This window comes from Drosophila teissieri, chromosome X, assembly GCF_016746235.2.
Source record: "Drosophila teissieri strain GT53w chromosome X, Prin_Dtei_1.1, whole genome shotgun sequence".
Taxonomy (NCBI): domain Eukaryota; kingdom Metazoa; phylum Arthropoda; class Insecta; order Diptera; family Drosophilidae; genus Drosophila; species Drosophila teissieri.
In genome coordinates this window covers 16,916,823-16,939,223 of record NC_053034.1, presented here as the reverse complement: position 1 = coordinate 16,939,223, position 22,401 = coordinate 16,916,823, and the positions used below count along the sequence as shown (strand labels likewise).

Below are 22,401 nucleotides of genomic sequence, written 5' to 3'. Positions count from 1 at the left end.
TATTTGGGCAGCCGGCGTTTTGATTTGTCGGGTCGGGTTATATGCACCCACATCCGCTGCCTTCTCCACTTGCCCATTTCACCCATTTTGGCCATTTTGGGCATTTTTCGAGTCCTGGTCCCATAACTGCGGGCATTTTTCTAATTACAGAGCACGGAGCACAGGGCAGCAGCAGAGGAAACTGCTTTGAACCCATTTCGCACAGCACGGACACGGGAGCCGAAATAATTATGAATTGTGTTTTATTTTAAATATTTGCTAAGCTACCGAAAGGAACTTTGCCACAATGTTGCCGGTCAGCACCAACCTTCATGCTCCAACCTCCAACCTCTAACCTCCAACCTCCAACCTCCAACCTCCATCCTCCAATCTCCATTCGCCATCCTCCAATCTCCATTGAACAAATCCCCCTCACGTCTTCGTCTCCTGTTTGCTGCTGGACTTGCGACCCGGAGCTGGTATCTGCGATCGGCGATGACGACGTCGCTCCAGCCAGCGCCGCACGAACGGGCTGAGCAGACGTGTGTCCACTGCATCCAAGTCGGATTCCCGGAGCAGGAGACTCGTGGCCAGGGCCACCACAATCGTCACCAGAGCGCCAAAGAGCGTGAAATACAGATACGATATGCGGTACAGCTGGAAGGGCGCACTGGCACTGGAACTAAACAAAATTGAAGTTGAGTACCATTTCCTCAGGAAATATTTGATAGATTTTTGCTCACCTGCTGGCGCCATCTAGTGGCAGGCTGGCGAACTCGCGTGGCTCGCCGGCGAACGTGTAATTGCAGCCCATCGTCGAGTATGGCTTCCTCTTGTAGACCAGATCGCCGGTGACCAGATCCCGCTGCGCACTCACACACATCCAGGCCATGACGATGAGCGAACTGAAGCCGCCGAGCAGGGCGCCCTTGGAATTAACCCATGGCAACATGACGCCGGCGGTGAAGATGCCCAAAAGCGGCCCATTGGCCACCGACGACAGCGTGATGGTCAGCTGCAGGACGGCGCCCAATTTCTCGACGGCAAACACGAGCGCCACGAATACAATGCCAAACACAACGACCACACTGCGCATCACAAACGCCGTTTGTCCTTCGCTCAGTGGACTCTTCCTAAACGTCTTTACGAAGTCCTCCAGCACGACGGCGGATAGGGAGTTCAAACCGGTGGACAGCGATGACAGGGCGGCACTGAACACACCGGCTACGAATACGCCGGGCAGACCCGGATACGAGCCCAGAGTTTCCATGACCAGCAGCGGCAGGAGTTGATCATTCCGCTGGGCCAGCTTCGTTTCCAAGGGATCGCACTGCGAGTAGGTGGCATAGATCAGGAGACCCGTGTAGCCGCAGATCATCAGGAAGGCCAGCACACCGGCGATAAATGTCCAAATGGCAATGCGTGCATCTCGTAGCGTGGGCAGCGATAGATAGCGCTGTATCATATTCTGACTGATGGCATTCGACTTGAGCCAGTGGGCTACACCGCCCAAAACCAGGGAGTAGAACGTGTACCGCTCACTCAGATCCCCGCTGAAGTTGGGCAGCTCCAGGCGAGCCGTTTCCTGGGCCCGGCGCCACACCACCGCCGGTCCACCGATGTCCAGCGTGCCCTTGATCAGCACCAGGGCCATGGCGCCGAACATGATCAGCGTTTGGATGACATCCGTCCACACCACCGCCTTCAGTCCGCCGATGCAGGTGTAGAAAATACACACCACACACACGATGGGCGTCACTATGTGTATGTTCACGCCGGTGGCCTGATTGAAGGCTATGGCCGGCACGTAAATCACAATTGGCAGCCAAAGCAACTGGGTAATTGATACAACAAATAAAAGAAGAAACAAATTATAAAAGCAAGTCTAGCTATAATCAATGTTTACCCACCGAAGCCACAATGAACATGACGGAGCCGAAAAGCCGCAAGCTTCTGTTGTAACGCTGCTCCAAGTACTGCCACAAAATGCTCCATTTCAAATTAATGTGCAATTTAAGTGAGGTAAATAGCTCACCTTATAGGTGGAAATCAAGTTGAGTTCGTGGAAGACGGGCAGGAAGAAGTAGTACATGCAAAAGCCCATCAGCACCAGCGATCCCATGATGTACATGTACTGAGCTCCATAGAGATACACCTCTGTGGGCGTGCCCAGAAGCGTGATGCCAGATATAAAACTGAAAAAAATATATAAATATAAATAAAACATATATAATATATATTTCTGGCTTGAAAAAGTCGCCTTGACCTTAAAACGATCAGCCATCAAGTGTGGGAGGAGATCAAAGTGCGTTTTATGCAATTCAATTAGCACCAATGTCGTCGCAATTCTCTCTGGTGTCCCAGGCAAGTTGCCATATATTCTTAGCTCTTACTTGGTGATGTATGGTGGGTATTTGGGGCTTGGGGTTTGGGGCTTCGGAAAAGGGGAAGGTGAGGTGGGGAAGTGGGAAAGTGGACGCCAATTGAGCGTCGCCAATTTGAATGCCCTGCATATGCGGGTAGCTCGAATGGCCCGCGAACGTGGAAGCCAATTATTAATTATGAAACATTTTGATTTGGTGCGTTGATAGGAGCGAGCTCTGTGCAAGTATGCTAAAAATAAAGGCAGCGTACTAAAACGGCTCGAAAACTGGAGCAAACTACCGACCTACCTACACTATGTCACTCTATCTATGACTGTATGAGTTAGTTGCGAAGCAAAAGGGGTTTTTCGAGGAACTTTGATTAATCCGATCTTATCTCTGGCACATTAAGCACATGGCAGTGCGAGGGGAATGCTCGACTTTATAATATACTCAGCAAGTGGCTATAGTAGGGGAAATTCCTCCTAATTAAGTTGGTTTGTGTCAAGATTTTTATAGTTTCCTCAAGCGTTCTTAGCAGTTTATTTTGGGATTTAATATATAAGCTACTTAAATATAGTAGCTAAACATTGAAAAATGTGCCCAAAAGTGTGCTATGCTGTTCATTCGAAAAGGAGTTATTTTCATAGATTTTGAAGCCATGCCTCACCTGGATATCAGCGACATGGTGATGGGGAAGATCTTCATCTGCCTGCCGCCCACCAAATACGAGGCAGCACTAGTGGCCGCCTCCTCCTCGCCGAAGGACTTCTTCTTCCTGGACTCGCCACGCAGTTGCAGGCAGAAGTAAATGCCAATTACGGCACAAATGGCCAGCATCAGGCAGAAGACCACATAATCCGGCCATCCGAAGCTCTGCAGGCTGGCTCTCAGCTCCTCCACGTGCATTTTCCCGGCACTTCACTTCACTTCACTTCACTCTCACTCAAAACAACAAACAAAAAAAAAGTGAGAAAAAATGGGGAAAAAAATGGAGAAAAACACAGCGATCGCACCGCTCGGAGGCACGCATCAGAGGTGACTGGTGGGTTATGGTTCGGATTTCAGAGCCCAGAGCCCAGATTCCAGATTTCAGAATCCAGATCCCAGAATCCAGATCACAGTGGCAGATGGCAGATGGCAGTGCAATTGAGCTGTTGCCACACAGCAAGCACACAAACACAACGACTATTATTGTTTTATATTTTTATTAATGATATTATGACATACACACACACTATACAGACCGGCGAGATCGTCGTCACTTTTCGCGTGGCAGCTGCGATGGCGACTGAAACTTTGCCTGGATCTGGATCACAACAGCTGACTGGCCAGCTGATTTATCCACCAAACCACCACCACCCACCTCAATGGCCTGCAGAGCCACCAACCCAGCCACCCAACCACCCACTGGGCTAATTGAGTCAGTGGTTGCAGTATAGCAAATTGAGTCGCCAGCGGGGCACTTAAGCCGACGCGTTGTCTTTGCCTTGGCGAGTGCACAGATCGAGGGACTTGGAAGGCAAATTGGTTGCACTTAAAAAAAACTAGCATTATTCTTTATGAAAATATACACAAATTACAACTAAAACACTAAGCTATCAGCACTCTAAGCGATCAACACTCTAAGCTATCAAAACTCTAAGCTATCAGCACTCTAAACTATCCACACTCTCCTAGTTACTCCCTAGTATTCCCAGTAGTTCCCAAGTATTTTTAACTTCCCAATAAGACTTACTTCGCATATTTCCCAGTGCAGATGGAATGGGGTGCGACTGTGTAAATTAACTTGATTAGATTTAGTCGGCAATTTGTGACCGCCCCTCCTCCGTCTCACTCCATTTGCCCACAAACGCGATCGGCACTTGGATTGCGTTCCCTCGGATTTGCTTATGTAAACTGCGGGTGTCAATGTGATTTTGAATGATCAAGTCGCTTTTCTTCTGTACCCAAGAATACACAGCAAATTACACGATTTTGGAAGAACAAACTACGTATGCAAGTACGTTTCTGTTGTGCCTAATGCTTTATTACCCAAACCAAACCAAAAAAAAAAAAAATTATAGTATTGCAAAATAATAAACTGCAGAGCTGCTAAACGCGATTTAGTAGACCGAGCTGACTGGTTTTTGGCCAAAACCTAGGCCTGAAGTTCTTCGGGCCAAACATTGTTAGCCGCGGGTCTAATGCCTGCAATGAAAATGAAATCAAAATACTGAATAATTCATATGGCATTCTATGAAAGTAAACCCACCGGGAGCAGCTCCACTCATGGCCAGGATGGAACTGGTCAGCTCCTTGATGGATCGTTCCATCTCCCCGAATTTGGCCAAATCATCGGCCGATGAAGCTGCCCAACAATGCTGACCCATAAAAAGGACACAAATCAGGGCCAGAAGAAGACAAAGGTTATAGGCCATTGCTTTGATTGGTAACTGTGGAACTGTGCTCTGGATTTTGTAGAACTGGGCACTTTTATAGAGCCGCTCTTATCAAAATATTATCACGGTCGATTACGGCACATAAATGTTTGGATCGTTGTGCTTCAATACTTGCCAAATGACCCATCACTAAAACCGATTTATATCTCGCATTTTTTGTTTCAACACAAACGGTATTTAAAGGTATTTAGTTTCAAATAATTGCTTGTAATGAAGTAATATTTTGTACAACTAAAAATCTTATTCAAAATGCAGATGGCTTGCGCCTCAGTTTTCAGCTTCAGCTGTGGCAAAAAACGTCTGCACTTTAGTGGTAATCGAAGCATAAAATGAGCAGCAAGTGCCACTACACACACAGCTGGAGACACACTCACACAAATGCACCGACTCACACACACACTCACAGAAACACACACACTTACACAGAAACACAAACACACCCACACAGAAACACACACACTTACACAGAAACACTCAGGTGAATCAGAATCAAAAATTGTATGCGTTTTGCACCTTGAAAACGCGTTGCAGTGGGTACCCAGTGAATTTTTATTCACGCCACTCTTCAAATGAATACTCTGAATACACAGATACTCTGAATGCGCTACTTTTTCCAAGTCGGCTTTATTACTGCTTCCTAAATCGGTTATTTATATAATAAAATATAATAGACTTATGGTAAAAATACTACTGGCATTCCTATTTACTCTTATACTGCAAAAGTTCGTTTACTGTGATTTTGTGTGCTGTATGAATTAGAAAATATTGTTTTTAATTACTACAGAGCATTAATTACCCTGTAATTTGCATGAGTGGGTGTCGTCGTATATATCTTTCCTGGTTTTTTTCTTTTTGATTTCGCTGGCTGATTTTTCCCCTGCATTTCTTGTTTATTTGTGTATTTTTTTTTTGCGCTACAGCGTCAACGGCAAATTAATTAATTCCAGTGGAGCGATTTTTCAAGAAAAAGCCCTTTTCGCACACATGTATATATATATACTTATATATATATATAAATATATGTATATGTGCATATATGTGTATATCCGTCCCCCACTTTTGGCGGGGGCCACTCAAAACCGTTTCGCAGGTGTTGTAATATTATTTGGAATTATGTTGGAATTTCTTGTTTTCTTTGCTCGCCGTTTGCGAGTGTTTTTCTTTTTTTTTTTTGCGCCCCTTTGCTCGGAAAATGCCATGAAAATTATTTGCTTTTTAATTTTGTTTCAAGTTGCATATGTCTCTCTGCACGTGTGTGTGTGTGAGTGTGTTCGTTGTTTATAGCCAACTTTACAGTTGAGAAAGCATTTGTTAAGTGGTTTTAATTAGTTGCCCCTACTTTTCCGCACCCGATTTTTCCTAAGCCTCTTTTCCTGCTGCCGAATTCCAACCAGAGAACTGCAGCGAGCCACCGACACTCTAAATAATATTTATACTTAATTAACACTATTATATTTCTATTGTTCTAGCTGGCATTCAAAGCGAAATTATAAAATTATAAGTAAGATAGCTGAAAGTATAACATTACATGAAAAGGAAATAATGAAAAATACTAAATACTAAATAATACTAAGAACTAAATACTAAATAATACTAAATACTTAATACTAAATAATACTAAATACTTAATACTAAATAATACTAAATACTTAATACTAAATAATACCAAAATATATGTGCCCTCCTCTGCGCTTCTCAAAAGTCCTACGTAACCAAACCACTTTTTCGATGTTTTTTTTTTAAATACTAATTGTGAGTGAGTGGTGCAGTGATATGTGATATGTGATATATGGCAGCGGAGGATATCAATAATGTGATTTCGACCTACTGGAGGAAGTGGAAGTGCCTGAGCTACATAGCTATTTTCTTGGAGCTACAACCAGCTGTCAGCTCTGACGTGGAAAGAGCTTGAGGAAAGGGGTGAGTACCATTGTTTTTTTATCATTTTAAAAAGTAAAATTATACATTTATAAAGTTAAGTATGGAAAGCAAATATTACAAATTTTAACCAAGCCAATAATATAATATATAAAAAAGAAATGTCTGTTGTTTCAATTTTTGTAAAATTAAGGCAAAAAAGAAGGCTATCTATAGATTTTGGGCATAATCTTTTTCGTTTTTCAGTAATTATGTTAACACAGACACTCGAGTGCCTACCAGACTCTCGGGTGGCAAAAAATGCCACTCTTGCAGTTCTCTGATTCAAACTAATGCGGGGGAAGGTCTATACTATGCATATTTATACATAAATATTATATATATATTATATATATTTATAAAAGAAATACTTGTGGTATCGAACTCTATTTGCAAAGGCCTTCCCATAGTAAGCGTACCAAACTATTTTCTTACATCCTACTGCAGCAATTAGATTTGAAACCACACCCAGCAGGCAGTGACACTACATATGCAAATGTCCACCCTCGGAAAAGCGGCTCCATAAAAATGCTACCCCCCGGTTTTTCCAGCGAGCCACTGTCATTCACACTTCGGTCATCAGCGGTGGGAAAGGCATGTAATGGGTGCTGCCATTTACAATATTTATCAAGTGCGCGAAACACACCCAAAAACAAAAACTGGGATGGCGATTAGCTACTGGAACTGCTAGGTGGAAATGGTAGGTGGAAATGGTGAAAATGGAGTGGAACTGAAAATGGGAAGTGGAACTCGGGGACTCAGGACTCATATATTATGGGCTTTGGCATCGTCATCGTCATCGGGCCTATGCGTGGCCCCTAATTACATCGCATTGTCATAACAAAATTGAGCGCATTTGACACGCAATTGCCCCACAGTTGGTGATGCACTGAGAGAAATATATAATTCCAAAATGGTTTGCTATACATAATCATTACATTGCCTGTGATCATTCAAACTCATTTTATGAACTGATCCTTTTATGTGTTTTCTACATATAGTCATATAACATTCAAGTAAACTCATTTTATGATATGATCCTGAATTTTCTTACAGTTTGGCTCACGATGACATGTGAGAAATGCCACCGAGGTCCGCAGTCAGCACTCGAAAGTCAGGAGTCAGAAGTCTGGGCTTAGGGGTCAGGGGTCACGAGTGAGGGGTCAGGAGTCAGAAGTCAGGGGTTAGGGGCTAGGGGTGAAAAGTCGGAGGGACTGTTGCATCAGCCCAACTAGATAAGAATTAATTGTTCAATGGCACGCATTGCACTAAATATTTGAATATATACAGCCGTTAGTTGGCTCTTCCCGTTAATCGGATAAAATTCATAATTATTGTTATTACTGTCATTTTTCTAATGACCCAACCAACCGACCGCGCACCCAAATTGCGTGTACTTTTCTATTAAGATGAGCTATCAAACGCACTTTTCCGACTGCGCTTGACTTGTTTGTTTTATTCTTTTTTTTGTTTTTTGTCCCTTTTAGTTTTGACTTTGGACTTTGAGCAGAAATCCCCGATTCGGTGGCCTAATGGTGGGGTAACCATACCCCATACCCCGGCCAGGGATCTTCGATGGCCACGCAACGCACGCGTAAATTATGTAATTAAAATTCCGCACCTTAATTCGGGCAATTTATTACACGAGCTTTTGACTAATTGGATAACGATCTTTAACTATGTCCACTAAATACGGGGCACAGTGTGTAATAAGTTGATGTTAGATGTTGGAAAACAAAACAAAAAAAAAAACAAAAAAGTGGAGGGCGCTGATGAGTGCTTATGCTTATGAGTTCATAAGCGATTGCATTCGCCGATAGAGCTCGCAATTAATTGAATTTTTACCGAAGGACTTTTGCGAGGTGTGTGGAATCCAGCAGGGTGATTAAGTATATGGAAATTTTTTTCATTTGCTGGGGGAGTGGAGAATTTAACTAATAAATCACTGATTAATTAGCTGGCTGTTTATAAAGCGAGCAAATATCGATTCTTCACTTCAGGAATTTATAAACAAAAGTATTTATGCTTGGAAGTTTTTAATTGGCATGCCAGTGTACAAAAACTAAAGGTTATTGCAATATATATATTCTGGTGGTATTATCACCAGTTAACCCAAGCTCGGGAAATCATATGGTGGCAACAATGAACGCAGTTGACCTCCTGCCGAAGAAGTTCCATTGCCGGTTGCATTTCCAGGTGGTGCAGGTGTAGTTGTTTTACCTAAGTCCTCGCATATAAGAGCATTGGGGAAATATCTGCAGAAAATACCCAATGGCGGTGGCGGTGGCGGTGGCGGTGGTGGTGGCGGTGGCGGTGGCCGAAACTGCAAAAATATCAATATCAATATCAATTAAATTATGCAATCACATAAATATTGTGCAAGTGATCTTTGTGACTTTACAGCTGATGTTGTCGGTTGTGCACCGAAGAAGAAAGCCAAGAAGAGGCCAAAAACGACTGGGGAAATCTGCATTGTGACTCGAAACAATTCAAACTGATGCTCCAAGTTCAAAACGTCGCCTTTTATGGACAGGACTTTCTTTACCTTTCCCATTACATTTTCTGGCGATAAGAGGTTTATACTTTTCCTATTACATTTTCTGCCGATAAGAAGTTAACTCAAGTCGTGTCTCAATACCAATCGTGATAGTCGTGAGTTAACTATCTTTATGGAAACGATTTTCTAAGCAATTAAATCGCCTTAAATGGTTAAAGATAAACATAAAGGTACCTCCTTCTTGCTTCACCCGAAGTAATTTAACAAATAATAATGTTTTAATCAGCCATACATATAAATAAATTAATATGATAACATATCTGGAGGAAGTTCCTTAAACACAAAGTTTGTATTTTACTTTAACTGTGAATGTATTACTTTAAATGTATTTGTAGTTTCTAGGAATTTCTTCACCTTAAGTAATATTACAAATAATAATGTATTATACAGTCATACATAGAAATAAATAAATATGATAAAATTTGTGGTGTCAGTTGATTTTGCATTTTATTTTAACTATTTACTTAGTATCAAAAATGTTTTTGTAATTTCTAGTAATTTCTTTTAGTGCGATTTAAGTTTATTTGTTCCTTTAAGTAATATTTTATTTAAAGCAATCTTAAAATCTTTTTAAGGAAGTTCCTTAAACACAAAGTTTGCATTTTACTTTAACTTTTTACTTAGTAGCAAAAATGTTTTTGTACTTTCTAGGGATTTCTATAAGTGCGATTTAAGTTTATTTGTTCCCTTAAGTAATATTTTATTTAAAGCAATCTTAAAATCTTTTTAGAAATACTCATTTATGCCCCAGAATTTTAAATCGAAGATAAATAGCACAAATACATATTTTTTAGAGTTTTTAATTTAGTTCCTTTATTCTAGCCCACTAAGAACAGTTTTTATTACAACTATGCTTAAATCTCTTCTTGGTTTATTTATTAAAACACATCGAATATTTTGCAATGCTTGGGTAATTTATTCAACGGCAGACATGCCAAAAAGAAGTTGGTTAAGTATCTTATAAGTTCAATATCCTTGGGCTCGCTCGTTTTCCAGTACAGAAGTTTGTCTAAAGATCACATCAGTTTGTCAGATGCTCAAGCTTCAAAGTTCGGGTGGCGCCTGCAGTTGAATTGCTTGAAATCGTGGCATTCTGATTATTGGTAATGGTAGTCGAAAAATCGCAGAGTTTGCAGATTTCACCAAAAAATGGTATTGCACACACCAACTTATGTTGAGCTTTCAGCTGCTCAAATACTTTTTCGTTGCTCGCACCCTAAATGGTAATAGTTGTATAATTCTTAAGTAATTTTCATATGTATTAACAAGTTTTCTTACGAAAGACAGGCCGGTGCAAAAGAATATGTTCACAAATCCAAAATTTTGGCAGAATTCCACGGCTTGATTATAAACTGCTTCAACATCACACTGGCGAAAATGGAATTTTACTAAAGTATATAAACTAATATTCGTATAAGGATCTTACCGCTGCGGTTGGCGATTGCAGGCTGCAGATGAGAGCCGCAAAAAGTCCTAGAATGGCAATGGTAATTTTCATCTTGAAGTAAGGCTTATTTCAAACTGAGCTAAGAGAGCTCCAAAAAGACGTATTTATAGGCGAAATACTGTATCCGTAAGATTTTAATTTACCACGAAGATAAGTTCAAATTAGGTGGTGGACCTAATATAAATCGTGCTATTGAAAAGTTGAGACTTAACATTTTAAAACAGCCTCACGTTTTTAAGTCACACTTTTCTAGGAGCTTGGGTGGGCATTTTATATTAACTATTTTAGCTTAAGCTGTACAAAATTTGAAGTAAATATTAAATATATTTTAGCTTAAACTCTAAACAATTTAATATTAATATTTGGCTGCACTTTTTATTATTTTAGCTTAAGCTGTTGAGAATTTGAAGTAAATATTAAATATTTTTACTATTTTAGCTTAAACTGTAGACAATTTGAAGTAAACATTTAATATTTGGCTGCACTTTTTACTATTTTAGCTTAAACTGTAGAAAATTTAAAGTAAATATTATATATTTACTATTTTAGCTTAAACTGTAGACAATTTGAAGCAAATATTAAATATTTTTACTATTTTAGCATAAACTGTAGACAATTTGAAGAAAATATTATATATTTACTATTTTAGCTTAAACTGTAGACAATTTTAAGTTTTGGCTGCCATTTTTACTATTTTAACTTATACTGTAGGCAATTTGAAGTATATATTAAATATACTTTTACTATTTTAGCTTAAACTTGGTTGCATCTTTTTCTATTTTAGCCTAAGCTGTAAACAATTTAAAGTAAATATTAAATATTTACTATTTTAGCTTAAACTGTACACAATTTTACGTTTTGGCTGCAATTTTCACTATTTCAACTTGAACTGTAGACAATTTGAAGTAAAGATTTCATTTCATTTCTACTATTTTATCTTTAACTATAAACAATTTGAAGTAATAATTAAATATTTGGCTGCCATTTCTACTATTTTAGCTTAACTGTAAACAATTTGTAGTAATAATTGAATATCTGGCGGCTATATTTTCGCGATTAATCCAATTCCCCAGCAGTGGTCATAATTTACCGCCAAACAGAACAAGTGACACTTTTTGCGCTCATACATCACAAATAAATTGCACACCGTGTTATTATTGCTATTTTTTATTTATTTTGTATTTTTTTTCATTTGCGTTCTGGTCAATAACTCGCAAAGCCATTGATGGAAATTAAAACACAAATCAAACGCGGCAACAGCGGTTTTGCTACTCGTATTAGTGGCATACAAAAAAAGCAGCAATTTCCATTATTAAAGCGGGCAATTGAATGAGTCAACGGAGCCGACAGGTGAATCGCAAAGGTGAGAAGTGAGAAGTGGGCGGTGGGTATGACGCCGTGGGCTAAAAATAAGCCCCATGTACTACGAGTATACGGGTATACGAGTATACGAGTATATAGTGTTAGAGGCAGGGTCAATGGAGCTTTTTTTACTATTATGGTTTTTTTTTTGGTATGCGGCACACGTGGGGCCGCGATTATAATGCCTTTCAGTCGATTTGCTGGGCTCAAATCGCTACTGAATCGCGATTTCAGTTCGCATTCGTCGTTCCACGTAAAATGTTCTGCGAGGTGTTTTAACTACGGGCATATTTTCTAGGGATTCTATTTCTACGAGCTTTATTTCTACGGTCTTTATTTCTATTATTATTATTTTCCATTCCGGTCATGGCTTTTCTTTTTAAACTGTTTACCCTCTTGGCAGTGGCCGCCCTTTCCATCCAAATGGTGCGTTGAACGTAAAGAAATGTTCGCTAAAATTTGAACAAACTCTGAAGAAGGTTTTTAAAAATTAAATTTTTTTTCAAGACTTTGGCATTGGAGTTTATGGACGAAGACTTCCTGGGAAACGAGGACGATCACCACTTGGACGAAGAGTTCTCCGCCGAAGTGCCTCGAGTTTTGACTGGTTACACCAGAGACACGATCGCGCATTTCAATCCCCGCAAAGCGGATGGCGGATTTCGACAGCTCTGGGAACGAGTTCCTCTGCAAAAAGGCGTTGATATCAAGCGGAGATAGGAGTTCTTACTCATACTCATAACTTACGAGTATACCCAAAGTCATCTCCATTACCAATTGAAATACATTACATTACCAACCAATACCAATGTGGATAATATTCAAAAACAATACTTATTTTAATCATTTTTTTTTATTAAACTATTTATGATGATAATTTTAAAATAAAAGCTTTTAAAAACATTAAATGCCAGTTTGTTCTAGAACCGCAGACCCCGCACCCCAAAAATAAATCCTTTTAATAATATAAAACATGTCAACTAACAATATTGTATATTTAAATCGTAGTAAGAGTGTGATTGTAAAGTAATAAAGTTTTTTTTTTAATAATCCGTACATCATAATATTGTATCTTAACTGTAAAGTAATTAAGTAAATTAATCCAGATCAATATTTAAAGAACAAAATATGTTACATGTAGATTATATATTTTTATATATTTCTAACTGCTGTGGAAATATTACAAGACACCATAAATGTGGTAAAAGAGCAATTCCCTTGCCGGATTTTTGGGTCAAACCTTTTTGCTTCTGGCCCGCGGGCTAAAGCGACTTGCCACCAATAAACCACCCACCGTTGTGGTTTTCCCCACCCAACCAAAGCAACCTTCAGCCCAAGTAGTTCTTAGAAAAGTAATAAAAAAAAAGAAAAAGAAAAACCGTGGAAAAAGCGGCCCTACTAGGGAAAACTTTTTTATTTGCATTTTGTTTTAAGCAATGGAAGGAGACAGCAAAAAAAAAAAAGTGAGACCAACTCTGTTTCTGTTTTTCGGCTGTTTTTATCCACTTTTTTTTTGTCTTTTGCTGGTTGTTTCGTCTTTGTTTTGTAGAAAAATGCACAAGTTTTATGGTAGCATAAAAGTTTTTGTGGAGAAAACTTTGCACTTGTCTTGCCGAAAGGGTTTTACAATGATGCGCTATATGCGACACGCCCCGCCCCCCAAACTGTCCAAGTGGGCGTGGCGAGCACTTAATATTTCTGGCATATCATTAGGCCAACGAACACAATATATCCACGAAAACTGATTTCGGGCTGGGTGCTCTATAAACTCACTTCTTTTTCCCATTCTCTTGGGTTAAAATGTGACACTCAGTCAGTCAGTCAGTTAGTCAAGTAGTCAGTTAGTCAGTCAGTCAGTTAAACAGCGCGGTTACTTAACCCCAGAAAGCAACTTTCGGCTGACCAGCACTCGGAATGACTAGCATGCATTATCATTAAAATAAATTATTAGAGTCCAGTGTGGCCACAAACTAAAACGCATTTTGCACGTTTTGTGTGCGAGAATTTTTTACACGATTTTTACAACTTTTTTTGCGGTTCCGCTAAGTACACAAAAGCATTCTGTCTACAAAGGGGCTGTGTGTTGGGGGTGGATAGAGGGGGGGGGGATATGAGAGGGGATGTGTGTATGGGGTGGTGGAAGATAAAAAGTCAAGTTGAATGCGTTTAGAGTTAGGATGTAGCATTTAGTTAACCCGCAAGACGCACACAAGAAATAACTTTGCATACTTTTAGGCAGCAGCAGCAGCTCATGTTAAATACTAATGCAGGAAATGGCCTTCCTGCCACACTACACTACACACCATGCACCATCGCCATCAAAAAGGACAATGAAAACGGGTTGGAAAGTGCGCTGAAAGCCACGTAATTTCTCAAGTAACCTAACCACGTAAAGCATAAAATATTTGCCTTTGAGTCGGGGGCAAAAGTATGTCCAAGAAGTTGCCAGTTGCCAGTTGCCCAGTTGCCCCGTTGCCGCAAAAACAAGTTGCAAGCCGCTCATTTGAATACCCGGCTACGAACTCGGACATGCAAACAACTTTGACCACGCATTTGTTGGAAGCTGTTGGAGGCTGCAAGTGGTAAGCAAAATGTGTGAAACACCGAACCTATTAATACCCTGGAAAATGAACTGCGGTCTATACAATCGTTACAAATGTATAACTTGCAATTAATAAGTTCTATTAACTGCCCAGTGTTTAGTTAGCTGAATCGTGTCTCGAACTTTTATCTATATATCTTTCAGATTGATAAATATGAAATATTAATAAGTTCGTGAAGTGCTATTCATTTTAAGATGCAAAATGCAACCCAGAAGCGGTAGTGCCCCCTGGAAAAGCGTTATGAGTACGCAAAAGGAGCTGGACGAAGGTGACGATGCCGAGTCAGGGACAGAAGAGCAGCATTCTCGGCAGGAGTCAGCCAGTTGACTGGCCACATGTTTCATGCTGCCAGGCACATGCAATTTGTAAGCCAAAGCGCATAATTTACAACAGGGGGAGTCTTCTCCCGTCTTCTAGGTCTTGAGACACATACTCATACCCTTACTCATACTCATAGCCATACTCATAGCCATACTCAAACCGTAAAAACCGTATCCAAGTGCCGTCTTGGCCAATGAAGTGCCGGTTGCGGCCAGTTCATCTTGGGTGAGCCGAGGAGAACTAGTCGAAGTTTTGACCCAAGGAGGCAACTAACACCGATTGTGGTTGCCCTCAAGAAAAACAGTGCTTAGGTTGCCCAAAAGAGCTGTGATTAATAATACCCAGCATAACACAAATATTTTCCTAGCTTATCTCGGGGCAATATCTGATTTGGTTTTAATGCTACTTTGCTTATTATTTGATTTCCGATCGTGCAAGCTTTGTTTAATAAACTTAAATATGCGTTGTATGATATTAAATATGCTATTTATAATATTTAAATTACCAACTTAGTTGTAAACATTTGGAAAACTAGCTGGGAATCGCACTCATTTGCATGCCAGTGAATTTGCCAGTTCCCCTGTCACAGGACTACTTGCCAAGAGCTATCTACGGACTTAGTTCCTGAGTTTATTCTTTTTTCGGGGGATCCTGGATCCTGCGACCCTCGTGTTTCGGCACAGCGAAAACTCTCGAAAATAAGAGGACAGGATTCGCGTGGGCTTAAGTGTGCTGCCCCAAAAGGAGTGGCGAGTCAAGTGGCCATGCTCATAAAAAGACAGTGCAAGTGGCAGTGGTAGTGGAAGTACGAGTAAGCGGTGTCCGCAAGAAAATAACTTGTAGCAAATTAAGTTTGTTAGTAATTAGAACACCACTAAGGACACCTGAGCGCCGCTTGAATTTATACTCGTGCCCCGGCCAAAAGGCAGGACAACACACAACAATTAAACTTGCCGCCTCTAATTCCACCTCCTTTTTCGGTTGCCGAGTTGAGTCCTTTGCTCCTTTTCCTTCTGCTTTTCCCAGGCAGGCAAAGGTAAAGTAACAAAAGTTCCGCCAAGTCCGAGCTCGCCTTGTCGAAAATTCCTCAACTCGAAAGTTGCCAACCAACTTTGATGTACCAAGACGGCGGACTGGAAAAGGAGATGCATTTTCCAGGGGCGGGGCAAGCAGCCGTCAAGTGCATGCCTGGACACTGGCCAGCTGCCCCGTTCGCATTAACCCATTAAGAGCCGAATGTCGGAAGTGTCAACAGTGCTCACTCATCGTTGTCTATATGCCTGAAGAATATAAAAAATAAGCTTTCATCTACAACTTAAGTTGGTTTATTCGCTATAAATACCCTATAAATGAAATAAAATAGGTATTTGCATCAGATTCGTAGCCATTTGAATGGGGTTAAGCCTGTGAAGGCAGCCGCTCGCCCACTCGACGCAGCAATGTGGCAAGTGGCAAGTGGCAAAAGTTTGGCAGCTTAAGGAGCAGCAGCAAGCAGTTCAGTTGACCCAAGTACACAACGTTTCCCAAGCGAACGAACAGGTACTTTGCGGCGTACGTGGGGCAGGCAAAAAGGATCAGAAAAGTATCAGGCGGCGTATCCTGCGAAACAGGACATTAGCAGCAGAGTTTCACATGCACACCATGCCACATACTTAGATATGTTTACACATTTAACATACGATGGTGCAAATAATGCTGCTTGCTAAATAATTTAATATCCTGCCATCAGCAAGGGAAGGGAATACTTTACATTTCATTTGCTTGAACTGCACACACTTTGTGGCACTTACATTTGAGTCTTTTACCTTCTATCTAACCCTATTTCTTTGTTGCAACATCCTGCTGCACGATCGCTTTCGCAGCCATGGGGCATTGAGACTAGTGCCCAGTATTTTTATGATTTCAAGAATATTTCACTTACGTTAAAACCTGATGGTTCATTGATGCATTACACAAAAGCTAGTGAAACTCACAAAGCTATTCAAGCTATTCAAGTCAAACTTAAATTTAAACATATCCCTTTCCAAGTGCACCAATCAAACGTGGCTCTTTAAACTTTCGAGTGGCAATCAATTTAGGCCTTCTTAAACTTTAAGTCTCCATGGCACAGACAAAAGACCGAAGCCTGGCCGCACTTTCACTTTATTAACACCAAATTAATTTTGTCTCGCAACAAACACCAAAGTATATGCACACACACACGCATAGTTTATATGTATGTATATGTAGAATTCAAAAACACCCAAACTGGAGTTACACACATGAATACATTTCGTGCACAGTTGAGTGCAGCGATTGAATTTTAAACAAGAACGAGAAATGCCGGCAATCAAGTCAAGTCAATTCAAGGCAATTCAAGTAAAAGTCAAGTCAAGTCAAGTCAAGCCAAGTCGAGGAGGAAAATGAGGAAAATGAACTTGGCAGGGAAGCTCCAAGGCGACGGGGTGCTATAATCAATATGCAGCAGTCAATAAGAAGGAGCAACAATTACACAGGACCTCGCAAGGAGATGGGAACTTCGAGGTGGACGGGGGCCCATAGTTTTGCAATGTGCCTCGGTTAAATGATGTGTAATCGTCTTATGTGCACTCGAATGCCTTTTGGCTTCTAATATGGCTGGGCATCATCAAGGGCCCAGGACTACAGCACTTCAACACACACTCACACACACATAGACAAACTCACTCACTGGATGGCAGGACAGCAGAGGACAAAGGCTGGACCCAAGGACCCAAGATCCCCACACACACACACACACACTGGCACACACAAAAGAAAACTTTGCCATAGGCTGACCTCAAAATGCACAACGACACAAACTTTAATTTACAATCAATTCAGGCGTGAATAATAAACCACAAGAAACCAAACACAGAGAGTTCTCCCCGAGACGAAGTGAAAGTGTTGCCCTTTGTCCTCTCGAAAATTTAGTTACAACACACACACAACACCAAAAGTTTGCCAAGTTTTCGAGGCAAACAAACAAAACTCCGGACTTTGCTACTCGTACCCCATTGAATTTAACCAAAAACCGCAACACTTCCGCCTTTCGAGCATCCTCCACTCCTTGGGCCAGGAAATGCCAGCCAAGTGCCACTCGGCCCGGCCATCAATATTGTTTTCCTATTAAATTGATCATTGGTCAGTCAACAATTGCGGCTCCAGCTCAGCTTTGTCCTCTTGACCAGCACACGATTGTCTGGCATTTGCAAAGAACTGACAGAAAAACAGCAACATTTACTCCTTTTGTTCGTTGCGCAGGGTAGAGATTACTTTTTACTTACCGGTAAGTTAGCTCCCAATTATATTTACATTAACACACGAAATGTGTCGTTGCACAGGAAAATGCAGAAATGCAGGTGCAACAATCCTTTTTGGTGTCAGATATTTGTGGCAGCCCGGCAATGACAATCAATTCCTCGAGTGGGTAAACAAAACCAGTTGCCTACTTACAGGCATCAGGATAGCAGGCATCAGGATAGCAGACATCAGGATATCAGGACATCGGCTGGAGCAGTCAATCAGTTGGTTCCCGGTTCGCTGATCTGTGTGCCTGTGATTCCTGTGATTCCCATGATTCCTGTGAATCCTGCGTGTCCTGGGGCTCCTGTGCGCTACTCTACTCTACTCTGTTTGCCTCAACACCCACTGCAAATTAAATTCATTAGTCAACTTCCTGGCTGGGATCTCGGAAATTTGGAAATAATGAGTGTGAGCATAGTACGTATGTGTGTGTTGCCAGCTGCCAGCTGCCGTCTGCTGTCAATTCAGATGGATTTGAAGTCAACTCAATTTGAAATCAATAGTGTGTGAATAATCCTTTCACACCGACACATCGACACACATGGCTCTGGTGTGCATCTAATATTCCCATTCCCCTTCCAGTGGAAAAGCCACATTTTTGGTGACTGGGTGGGGGGTGTAAAATGCATCTGGTGCTGGGATTGTCTAGTCTGGATGGTTGGATAAATGGCTGGATGGATGGATGGATGGCTGGATGGATGGCTGGATGGCTGGATGGCTGACTAACTGACTAGCTGCATGCTGCTGGGCACTTGAAAACGTTTTTGCATTGATTGCACTTCATATCAGGCATCCAATTCAGCCAGTGATTCGTTCATTCATTCATTCACTCGTTCAAGCAGGCCGTTTATTCATGCCACTCGCATATGTTGCATCGCCGTTTTTTGGTTTGCAGCAATCCCAAACCCAAACTCAAACTCAAACCCAAACTGAAACTCAAACCGAAAACCAAAAACACGAACCCAAGTAGACATGGCAACCAAAAAAGGCAAGCCATTAAGCGATGACGACGATGAATGTATTTAAGCAATTCAATGGTATTTCAAAAACAGCACACAGTGCAAAAAAATGTAAGAGAATCATAATTTGCAATGCCACTTTGATTTCAAAATTAACTGAGCAGTAGATGAACTTATTAACATTATTATATGAATATTGCACTCAAATAATAATAATACTTCATATAGAAAACAGTTTCTTATAAACTCATTAAAAAGGGTTTTTTTTTTTTGTTTTTTTTGAGTGCAGCGCCACCTGCAGCACCCACATCGCAGCTGCACCACTTCATCCCAGTCGAGGGGCAAGCAATGAGCTATGCATGCAATTCAAGTGCCACATCTGCAAGTGCAACTGGAAATGCAACTGCAATTGCAGCGACTGCCTTCCGATGCCCAGACAACAACCAAAAAAGTGCACAGTCCACGGGGAAGCCCCAAAAATGTCGGTTGGTTCGGTGATGGGGATTTGCAGATCGAGGGGCATTCCTCCAGCTCCCATGCCCCATGCCCCTTGCCCCATGTGGCACCACTTGGTATCTGTTTGTGTCCGTAATTGTGCATAATTGAGTTGAGCCCTCCATTTCCAGAGGTTTCCTTGTGGAACGGGCAAACGGGATGAATGAATAAAGGCTTATGGGTAAAGTACTCTGTATTGGTTTTCCCAAAATGATTACAGGCAAAATGATTACAAGGACTTAAATATTTCAATAGCAGCGATTAGTTTGAATAAGCACATTAATTCGATAATATGAACAAATACATGGCAGAATAATTCGATAAGATGAACAAATACATGGCAGAAAATAAGTTTCTATAACTATTAGATATATGCAGATAGCTGGCGTTGATTTAGTCCGAATATGTTTAAAAAACGTAAAAATGTTATTTGTTGTTTGGCATTCGTTTAACTAGCACACAATCGCCTTGATTTCGGCTCACACACACACAGTGTTTTGTTCACAAGGAAGGATAAGCGCCGACGATGGATGTGGAAATAAGTGTGGATATCGGCGGAACTCGTCGCACGATTCAGCAGGCATTCATCAGTTGCTGCGAACAACTGCTGGAGATAGCGCTGCTTCTGACCCACGAAGGTGGCCAGTTCTTGCGCCGCTTGTGGCGCGGATCGGGCCAGGAGCTTGCCCAGAAATGCCAGGAGGATATCGGCGATGGTAGAGCGCAGCATCAGTGCCAGAATCCCCGTAAAAGGGCACGAACCAAGGCAACCGGAGGCGGTGGCAACTTGGTGGGCGAGGGCGACTACTTGCGGCAGGAGCATAAAATCGAAACTCAGTTGCCGCGTCTGGTGGGCGTGGCTTGCGGCTTTGCCAAGGATCAGATAATGCATTCGCAGTACAATCGCGGCAAGTTTGGCGAGGATGCCTGGTTCATGTCCTCCAATCCGCAGGCCTACATAATGGGCGTGGCCGACGGCGTGGGCGGTTGGCGTAACTACGGCGTTGATCCCGGCGAATTCAGCATGTTCCTAATGCGATCCTGCGAACGCATGTCGCATGGCGCGGATTTTGCGCCCAAAAGACCGGAAGTGCTGCTGAAACGCGCCTACTGCGATCTCCTCGAGCAAAAGTGCCCCATTGTGGGCAGCTGCACGGCGTGTATTCTCACACTGAATAGGGCCAACAGCACGCTATATACGGCCAATATCGGGGACAGTGGCTTCTTGGTGGTGCGCTGCGGTCAGGTGGTGTGCCGTTCCAAGGAGCAGCAGCACCACTTCAACACGCCCTATCAGTTGGCATCGCCGCCGCCGGGACAGGACATCAAGGCGCTATCGGATGGACCCGAAGCGGCGGACACCATACAGTTTCCCGTGCAACTGGGCGACGTCATACTGCTGGCCACCGATGGCGTCTACGACAATGTGCCCGAGAGCTTCCTCCTGGAGGTCCTTGCGGAAGTGTCGGGCATCGCCAATCCCGTGCGCCTGCAAATGGCCGCCAATGCGGTGGCCCTGATGGCCCGCACTCTGAGCCTCAATCCGAAGCACGATTCGCCGTTCAGTCAGAATGCCCGGAAACTCAACATCGATGCGTCGGGTGGAAAACCGGATGACATTACGGTCCTACTGGCCACTGTCGTCTAGCATTGCCACCCGGAGAATCGAAAGGGGGACACGAAGGTGCAGGAAGATCAGCGGCAGATCATCGAGGCTTTATACGTATACCCCTTGAATTAAGAACGGCCACTTTCTGGCAGATTTTACTGACAGTGTAGAGTTGTTGGTAGCAGCTGTTCGGAAAAGTTGGCCCCAAAAACCTTCTATAACTTGAAACTACTTTTTATTTAACTCGGCGAGCATCTTTTTCTTTTTAAGCCTTCCTGCTAATTATCCCCTCAAATTGTTTAGGTGTAATAAAATTTTTGTTTTACCAAAGACTGCATATAAATAATGGCTTAATTGTTTGCGCTATTTGTTATTTTCGCAGCGACACAAAGTGGCCAATAAGCCATGAACAAGTTGGGAAACAAAATCTTTGCCAAATGTCAAGTGAGTGTCGTGGCCCTAATAAACTTAATCAAATTTTTACCATCTTCGTGCACTCCTTTGCAGCGATGTCCTTTTTTCTCCCTTTTTCCTCCTGTTCTTTTTTTTTGTGGTCCTGCCAATGTGTGACGTGACATACGATATTTGAGTTTGGAGTTTTGTGGCTTTTAACTTGATTTTTTGCGCTCTTAACCCCCGCTTTTGTGTCTGCCATCTATGAGGTGTTAATGCTTTGTAAAGTTTGTGGGAAAAAAGCAAAAAAAAAAGGCAAAAAAAAAGTTAACTCAAAAGCAGAAGCCAAAGCTGAAGAATTCCGAGCGAGCGAGAGTTTTGGGAATGGGACACAAAAACCTTGCCATCAAACAATAAAAAAAACAGCAAAAAATAAAAGCGAAAAGAAATTCCCAACCACAAAGCATTTTTATGAGTTTCGTGTGAGTGTGTGTGAGTAGTTCCCTCTCTTTCACATTGCTGTAACGCTGTCTCTTTCTTTGGCACTCACGACTGCACTTTTATATTTTAAGTGGCTTTTTACTTAGTAGCGCCACAAATTCGCATTTACTTTGGGCGCAAACTTGGCACTACGATGCAAGAATCGCAAATC

At 41.8% G+C, this 22,401-nt stretch overlaps 6 protein-coding genes and 1 long non-coding RNA gene across 7 annotated transcripts; 2 read left to right on the top strand and 5 right to left on the bottom strand.

Moving 5' to 3' along the window:
* Positions 1-288: 288 nt before the first annotated feature.
* Positions 289-3,374, bottom strand: LOC122624403 (sodium-coupled monocarboxylate transporter 1). The gene is made up of 5 exons (XM_043803925.1): positions 3,013-3,374; positions 2,015-2,174; positions 1,890-1,955; positions 723-1,813; positions 289-661 (listed from the first exon to the last, which is right to left on the bottom strand). Exons 1-5 carry the CDS (start codon positions 3,249-3,251, stop codon positions 412-414), a joined length of 1,806 nt encoding a protein of 601 aa, XP_043659860.1. The 5' UTR covers positions 3,252-3,374; the 3' UTR covers positions 289-411.
* A 1,108-nt stretch (positions 3,375-4,482) lies between these two features.
* Positions 4,483-4,762, bottom strand: LOC122624876. Its single transcript, XM_043804619.1, has 2 exons — positions 4,597-4,762; positions 4,483-4,532 (listed from the first exon to the last, which is right to left on the bottom strand). The coding sequence occupies exons 1-2, from the start codon at positions 4,760-4,762 to the stop codon at positions 4,483-4,485; spliced, it is 216 nt and encodes a 71-aa protein (XP_043660554.1).
* A 3,957-nt stretch (positions 4,763-8,719) lies between these two features.
* LOC122624768 (WAS/WASL-interacting protein family member 3) lies at positions 8,720-9,209 on the bottom strand. Its single transcript, XM_043804460.1, has 2 exons — positions 9,102-9,209; positions 8,720-9,023 (listed from the first exon to the last, which is right to left on the bottom strand). Exons 1-2 carry the CDS (start codon positions 9,171-9,173, stop codon positions 8,808-8,810), a joined length of 288 nt encoding a protein of 95 aa, XP_043660395.1. The 5' UTR covers positions 9,174-9,209; the 3' UTR covers positions 8,720-8,807.
* A 941-nt stretch (positions 9,210-10,150) lies between these two features.
* On the bottom strand, positions 10,151-10,792 carry LOC122624703. The gene is made up of 3 exons (XM_043804377.1): positions 10,684-10,792; positions 10,536-10,625; positions 10,151-10,473 (listed from the first exon to the last, which is right to left on the bottom strand). Exons 1-3 carry the CDS (start codon positions 10,753-10,755, stop codon positions 10,279-10,281), a joined length of 357 nt encoding a protein of 118 aa, XP_043660312.1. The 5' UTR covers positions 10,756-10,792; the 3' UTR covers positions 10,151-10,278.
* A 1,522-nt stretch (positions 10,793-12,314) lies between these two features.
* LOC122624697 lies at positions 12,315-13,115 on the top strand. The gene is made up of 2 exons (XM_043804371.1): positions 12,315-12,492; positions 12,574-13,115. Exons 1-2 carry the CDS (start codon positions 12,433-12,435, stop codon positions 12,784-12,786), a joined length of 273 nt encoding a protein of 90 aa, XP_043660306.1. The 5' UTR covers positions 12,315-12,432; the 3' UTR covers positions 12,787-13,115.
* A 4,672-nt stretch (positions 13,116-17,787) lies between these two features.
* LOC122624705 lies at positions 17,788-18,750 on the bottom strand. Its single transcript, XR_006326501.1, has 3 exons — positions 18,715-18,750; positions 18,275-18,638; positions 17,788-18,206 (listed from the first exon to the last, which is right to left on the bottom strand). It is a non-coding gene; the product is annotated as an uncharacterized LOC122624705 (long non-coding RNA).
* Positions 18,751-20,151: 1,401 nt separating this feature from the next.
* Positions 20,152-21,699, top strand: LOC122624395 (protein phosphatase PTC7 homolog). Its single transcript, XM_043803916.1, has one exon. It carries the CDS (start codon positions 20,274-20,276, stop codon positions 21,393-21,395), a length of 1,122 nt encoding a protein of 373 aa, XP_043659851.1. The 5' UTR covers positions 20,152-20,273; the 3' UTR covers positions 21,396-21,699.
* Positions 21,700-22,401: the final 702 nt, after the last annotated feature.

Bases quoted from the DNA above. Each gene is read 5' to 3' on its own strand.
- LOC122624403 (XM_043803925.1), bottom strand. From the start codon at position 3,251: ATGCACGTGGAGGAGCTGAGAGCCAGCCTGCAGAGCTTCGGATGGCCG. The intron at 2,175-3,012 runs GTGAGGCATGGC...TATTTTTTTCAG, and splicing joins ACCATGTCGCTGATATCCAG to TTTTATATCTGGCATCACGC. The intron at 1,814-1,889 runs GTGGGTAAACAT...TCAATTACCCAG, and splicing joins TCATGTTCATTGTGGCTTCG to TTGCTTTGGCTGCCAATTGT.
- LOC122624876 (XM_043804619.1), bottom strand. From the start codon at position 4,762: ATGGCCTATAACCTTTGTCTTCTTCTGGCCCTGATTTGTGTCCTTTTT. The intron at 4,533-4,596 runs GTGGGTTTACTT...TTTTCATTGCAG, and splicing joins CATGAGTGGAGCTGCTCCCG to GCATTAGACCCGCGGCTAAC.
- LOC122624768 (XM_043804460.1), bottom strand. From the start codon at position 9,173: ATGCAGATTTCCCCAGTCGTTTTTGGCCTCTTCTTGGCTTTCTTCTTC. The intron at 9,024-9,101 runs GTAAAGTCACAA...ATATTTTTGCAG, and splicing joins CACAACCGACAACATCAGCT to TTTCGGCCACCGCCACCGCC.
- LOC122624703 (XM_043804377.1), bottom strand. From the start codon at position 10,755: ATGAAAATTACCATTGCCATTCTAGGACTTTTTGCGGCTCTCATCTGC. The intron at 10,626-10,683 runs GTAAGATCCTTA...CATTTTCGCCAG, and splicing joins TGCAATCGCCAACCGCAGCG to TGTGATGTTGAAGCAGTTTA. The intron at 10,474-10,535 runs GTAAGAAAACTT...ATTACCATTTAG, and splicing joins TTTGCACCGGCCTGTCTTTC to GGTGCGAGCAACGAAAAAGT.
- LOC122624697 (XM_043804371.1), top strand. From the start codon at position 12,433: ATGGCTTTTCTTTTTAAACTGTTTACCCTCTTGGCAGTGGCCGCCCTT. The intron at 12,493-12,573 runs GTGCGTTGAACG...TTTTTTTTCAAG, and splicing joins CCGCCCTTTCCATCCAAATG to ACTTTGGCATTGGAGTTTAT.
- LOC122624395 (XM_043803916.1), top strand. From the start codon at position 20,274: ATGGATGTGGAAATAAGTGTGGATATCGGCGGAACTCGTCGCACGATT.